Source organism: Microtus ochrogaster (genome assembly GCF_000317375.1).
Source record: "Microtus ochrogaster isolate Prairie Vole_2 chromosome 14 unlocalized genomic scaffold, MicOch1.0 chr14_random_2, whole genome shotgun sequence".
In the NCBI taxonomy this organism is placed as follows: domain Eukaryota; kingdom Metazoa; phylum Chordata; class Mammalia; order Rodentia; family Cricetidae; genus Microtus; species Microtus ochrogaster.
Window position 1 is genome coordinate 3,279,645 of NW_004949097.1, and position 6,390 is coordinate 3,286,034.

General features: G+C 46.0%; 1 protein-coding gene across 1 annotated transcript in view; it reads left to right on the forward strand.

Moving 5' to 3' along the window:
* Nucleotides 1–2,261, forward strand: part of Pde6h (phosphodiesterase 6H) — a 4,863-nt gene extending 2,602 nt beyond the window's left edge. The window contains exon 3 of the mRNA XM_005364531.2: nt 2,185–2,261. Within this exon, the coding sequence (XP_005364588.1) occupies nt 2,185–2,261 (77 nt within the window). The remainder of the gene's footprint in view (nt 1–2,184) is intronic.
* Nucleotides 2,262–6,390: the final 4,129 nt, after the last annotated feature.

Consider the following 6,390-nt stretch of genomic DNA (forward strand, 5'->3'; position numbering starts at 1 on the left):
AGCAAAGGAACAGGGGTGCACACAGCAACAGGAACAGGGGTGCACACAGCAAAGGAACAGGGGTGCACACAGCAACAGGAACAGGGGTGCACACAACAACAGGAACAGGAGTACACACAGCAACAGAAACATGGGTACACATAGCATCAGGAACAGGGGTGCACATAGCATGAGGAACAGGGGTATACATGGCATCAGGAACAGGGGTGCACATGGCATCAGACAGGAGTGCACACAGCAACAGAAACAAGGGTTCACATAGCATCAGGAACAAGAGTACACATAGCACCAGGAACAGGGGTGCACAAAGCACCAGGAACAGGGGCACACATCACACCAGGAACGGGAGTACACATAGCACTAGGATATGGGTGCACACAGCACCAAGAACAGGGCTGCACACACTGAGTGTATCTGATGCAAATCCTTTTAGTTGGCTGGACTGTTTTCCTTCATTAGATACTGACCGCAGTTGCTATAGGTGTCCTTAAAAAAAATTAACACTTATTTTTAAAAGAAGTTTTAGATTGCAGAAGACTTTCGCAACAGGGCCAGAGAACTTATACCACCATCACTCCTGTTTTCCCAGAAATGAACATAATGCACGAGTCTGGCACGTTTGCCGAGTGTGATGAGCTGCTGTCAATCATTCTCGATGTCTTGACGAAAGTCCTTAGCACATCTAGTTTGAGGCTTGTTGGTGCCATATGGCTCTAAGGCTTCTAGTGATCGTGTAAGGTTGCATAACTGTCATCGTTGTGTCACATAGACTGGTTTCATTGTACCACACACTTCCTCACCTCTACTGGAGAATGGCTTCCTTCCCCAACTGTACTCCTCTGGACACTGCAGGCTTGTTTTAAACTGGATATTACTGTTACATTTTCTGAAATGTTACTGAGTTAGAATTATACAGTATTTAGCTTTCCTGTCCTAGTTTCTTCAATTTGGCAATATTTATTCATGTGCCTTCGGTATTCTTATGGTTCAATAGCTCATTATTTATTTCATTTTATGTGTATGCTTACTTGTCTACGTTTATGCCGGTGGTGTGTGCCCAGTCTCAGTGGAAGCCAAAAGAGGGCATCAGATCCTCTGGAACTGGAGTCAAAGATGGTTGTGAGACACTGTTTGGGTGCTGAGAACTGAACCCAAGACCTCTGCAAGAGCAGCTGGTGCTCTTAACAACTGAATTATCTCTTCACCTCTAAGCGCTCCTGATAATAACATTTTATTTTATGAGTGTATTCTATTGAAGAAATCTTGATTTCTTTCAGGTATTAACACTAATGACTAAAATTGTTCTGTATTCATGTTTGAGCTCGTGTGTGTGTGTGTCTGTGTGCATAGTCAGGGTTTTTGGTGGATGTAAGTTTTGAACTTGTCTAGGACACTAGATACATGGTACCAATCACTGTAACCAGTGCATTCAACTTTGTAGACACATGTGACCCTGGATCTTAACTAGGTCCTATGCTATTTTTTAAAGCTTACTTGTTGCTCTTAGATTATTTTTGTATTATGTTCAGGTAAATTTAGACATGCACAAGAGGATAGATAAATTCCCCGCTGGAAAGAGGCAAAGAGATTCCCACTGGGGCAAGGCCTGGGGTCTTTGCCCTGGGTTGAGCCCCATCTATGTAAGGGTACTTTTGGGCTAGAGCCAGCTTCTCTGGAAACAGGAGAAATGCCATCTTCCCCGAACCAGAGACATGACTAGATGATGCTCTGAGGTTGTTTCTCTGTACATGTTGATGCAGACATCTGGAAACATAAAGAGCAACCGTGAGAAGCTTGCCTGAGAAGCTCACCTCGGATGAGTGAAAAGAGTCCATCCAGACCATGGGAACTCAGAAGGGTCCCACTTCTCATTTCAGTCCTTGGCCTGATGAGAATCCCATCTATGCTCCTCTTGGTGGCTCAGCTTTTGGGAGATGCACTGAGCTTCCATCCCCTCCCTAAAGAGAGTACAAAATGAACCCAATACCCAGGTGTATGTGTGCGCGCGCATGTGTAACAGTTATGTGACTGCTTGCATCCTTCTTGGCTATGGGGCCATCCTACACACCTTCCCAGGAATGGAGGGGTGTGTGCGTAGCTGTTTGGAGGGTGTCTTTTCCTCTTGTAGGCGGGGCTCCTCCTCTGGGTGAGGGCTTGGCTGAGATATTCTCCTGTCTCTTGCAGACATCACAGTGATCTGTCCCTGGGAAGCGTTCAGCCACCTGGAACTGCATGAACTCGCTCAGTTCGGGATTATATGAAGAGTCCAGAGGCTCAGCTTCTCTCGAGAGCATCTGCTATGGATGTTTTTACATCTTGAGAGCCAGTGTTTGGAAGGAATTTCTTTGACATATATGGTCATTACCCATGAGTCACTGTGTGTCTTCTTTCTTGCAGGGCAGTTCAGTTTCAAGGGTTAAAAAAGAGGCATTTGTTGGGGCATTTTGAATTTTATGCTTTCCCTACCTGATGCTTCGAAGTCATCCACATTTCTCTATATTTTGTTTAAATGTAGGTTCGACCCTCATTATATTAGCAGTAAAATTATAGGATAACATTAGTAGATTTGAAAGGCTCTGGTAGGAGGATCGGTAGAGGTCAGCCTGGGCTACATAGTGAGTTCCAGGCTAGCTTGAGCTACAGTGTGAGATCAACTTTCAATATATATATATATATATATATATATATATATATATATATATATATATATATGATGTAGTAGTACCTGAGGTGATCTGAGCAAACATCTCCAATTCTCCTAGGGCATCAGTGCATCAGTGCCATAAGAAACAATTCCACTCGAGTTGAATTTATTTAATTGGAAGCTTTAATTGTGATTCCTTCTAGGACCCTGAGCAAGGGCCTGTTTCCTGGAGCAGAGGCAACTTACAGGAAATCACACCACTGTGGAGTGGTGCCACCTTCTCCCCTTGAAAATGTTAACTGCTTATAGATCGTGGAGAGGGGCGAGGCCTCGTGTGCCCCTTTCTGATTCAGCGGTCACTGTATTAACCACTGCAAGCAAAGATGGAAAGGGGGCGTGGCACCTACAGGAAGTAGGTGCAGGGCTTAGGAAAGGGCCTAGTCTTAAGAGTCAAGCAGTAATTCTGCTTTGCAAATGGGGGGAAAATCACATACTTTAATTGAATCATGTTACCTTAGGGGCTTCCTGCTGCTCTCAGTCTGGAAGACTGAAGACTTAAACTCACAACCCTGACCATGCGAGCTTCCATTCCAGGGCTCTGGTTCCAGAGAGTTCCCTTTCATACCGTCCTTGGTCAGCATTATTCCACACAGCGGCTCGAGCTGAGAGTCACCGGCTATTCAAACATCCACCAACCACCTTCTGTAACAAACCACCCAGAAATCACCAGTGCGAGGAGTCCCTGTGCTGTGAAGTTAGACTCAGATGCAGAAGCTGCGTCTCCCCCCAGAGTTGTGTCAAATGCAGTGTGCACATAGCTGTCTTTCCACAACACCCTTGAGGAATTGTGCAATGCGAACACAGCCTCTGGCTTTGTGCTTTGGTTCTGAGAGCGTCCATTTCTTCATTGCAGTTTTGTAATCTGTGGTAAAAGAATGGAGCGAACTAACTGAAAAGAGAAGGGAAGGATAGGAAGAAAAGGGCCAGACCTCTGTCCCGGTCCGCCACTGCTTTCTACTTCTGGGTGTAAAACTCACCCTGTGGACCCTCCAGTTTGTCTCAGCTCTATCATTTGAGGGTCACAGTAGTGGTAAAATCGCCACCTCAACATGAAAAGGAGGAAGCTCCGCCCTCAGGAGATTGTCTTCTGCAGCAGGCTCCATGCTAATTATTTCGTACTTACCAAATGATCTTCTAACAATAAAGCCAGACAGAGAAGAGAGAAGGCGAAAGATAAACTGAAAAGCAGAAGTGTTTAATGAAGGGGCCATGGGGGTGGGAGCTTCCACCTTCAGCAGGAACCCCCCTCCCCTTCTTCCCTCCAGACACTTGGAGTTGCTTTGGCATCTGACAGCGGTCCCTTGGTCTGCCCCTCCAGCTGCAGTGTCTTTGAGGCAGGGAGGTTTAACCCACCAGCCGGTGAGGCCCTGGTCCACACTTTGTTTACTTTGTAGATGAGGTTTTTTTTTCTTCTAAAGATGAAACAGTAATGTCGACCAAACCGCCTGCAGCACAGGGTCTGGGTTAGCCGCTTCTCTTCAAGTGGTACCCAAACACCTGAGAAAAGACTTTGAAGGGATTCTACGTCTTGTTCCACAATTTTAGAGAAGTCAGTCCATGGTGGTGGGGCAGCTCACACCTTCAAGACAATTGGGAAGCAAAGGGAGAGGTGGGATACAGGAAGATGTAGACCCCAAGGGCACCCCACTGACTCACTTCCTCCAATTAGACCCCACCCCCACTTTCAGCATCTCTGGGTACACTATCAGATTATGATTTTATCAAGGGACTGAGCGGTTCACTATCTCAGACCTACATGATTTGTGTCTCAGGCGACACTATTGCTGACACACCCAGATATATGCCTTCCTAATTCCCTAGCTATCTCTCGGCTAGTCAAGAAAGATAGTCAACCAACCATCACACAGACGTGTCCAACAGCCAGGGTGGAGAAGGCTCAGAACAATGCTATAGGAGGGCCTGGGGGGAAGGAACCAATGACACAGAGCCTCAATCAGAAACTGGTAAGAACCAGCAAATGTTTGTGGAGTTGTAACAGAATAGCCTAGTACACAGGAGGCCGGCACTGAGTGGTGAGCTGGAGCCGATGGAGTCTGCAGTCCATCTGTCTTAGCCAGGGTTTCTATTGCTGCAGTGAAGGATCATGACCAAAAAGCAAGTAGGGCAGGGAAGGGTTTATTTAGCTTTCAATTCCACATTATAATCCATCATTGAGGGAAGCCAGGATAGGAACTCAAACAGGGCAGCAACCTGGAGGCAGGAGCTGATGCAGAGGCCGTGGAGGAGTGCTGCTTACTGGCTTGTTCCCCATGGCTTGCTCAGCCTGCTTTCTTGTAGAATCCAGGACCACCAGGCCCGGGAAGGCACCACCCACAATGGAATGAGCCTCCTCCCATCAATCACTACAGGCTTGCCTTCATCCCAGTCTTACGGAGGCATTTTCTTTACTGAGGCTCCCCAACCCCATCAGTTGCTTTTAGCCTGTGTCGAGTTGACATAACATTATAGAACACGCTGTGCAAACTCAAGTTCCTTTGTTTCTAGTCTTAAACTCCTGTTCTATCATATTCAGGAATATTTTATTGTATAAACAGCAAATACGAAAGCTATAAAATACATTGTCTCAGAGTTAGGGCAGCAGAGGTGCCAAATTCAGAGGGTAACTCGGCAGTTTGAAGAAAGGGACTGGGTTGGGGATAGGGTAATGACTCAGTGATCAGGAATTTGCTGCTTTAGCAGAGGAATCCAGTTCAGTTCCCAACACCTATGTTGAGAAGCTCACAATTGATTGTAACTCCAGCTCAACAGATCTGATGCCCTCTTCGGGTCTCTGAGAACTGCTTCACACAACACACATAATAAATAAGATAAATAGATCAATAAATAAATATAAAATAAATGTATTTTTAAGGGGGGGGGACTAGAATAAAGGCCAGCAGAAAAGCTTGGGCACAGCAACTGTGAACACTGGGGTTCACAGAGAGCTGAGAAAGCAGCTGTAACCAGCGGACAAGGCATGCGTCGTGGGATGTCTCAGAGCGAAGATTCCGTTCACGCCTACAATCCTCTGAGGGGCGGAGGAGATAACAAGATGCAGTTAGCACACACACTTTCTTTCTTTTTTTTTTTTTTTAACGCAATAGCTAACTTTATCCAGAACATCAGAAAATTTCTACCCTGGGGGTTAAGAAGGTCACACAAGTAAAGCTCTCGGGAGTTCAAGCTGTATATACTCACAAGGACAAGTTACACATGGCAAAAACACGTTTTTCCATAAAGTCATAGAAACAAATAACAGTCAGTGGTAATGAATAATCTGAAGTGAACCCACTCCCGCCCACTACACCTGGGAGGCACTGACACACATTTCAAGAACAATTTTGGGTTTTTGAAGAAACTGAGGTCACAAGACTCTTGTCTAGTTTTCTTAGAGTTTTCTCACAGGACTTCATTCTTGGGCTGTGTTCCGACAAAGGCCTGTTTTGGTCCACACTAGTTTCTAGAACCAAAGCAGGGGGCATACAATAAAAAGTCCCAGTCCTAGGGGCTACAGAGTTGGCCCAGTGGTTAAGAGCACTTGTTGCTGTTGCAGGACCCAAGTTCGAGTCCCAGCATCTACAACCGTTTGTAACGTCGGCTCCAGGGGTCTACTGTTCTCTTCTGGTCTCCAGTGGCACCAGGCATGCAAGTGGTGCTTAGATACATAAATGTGGGCAAACCACCCA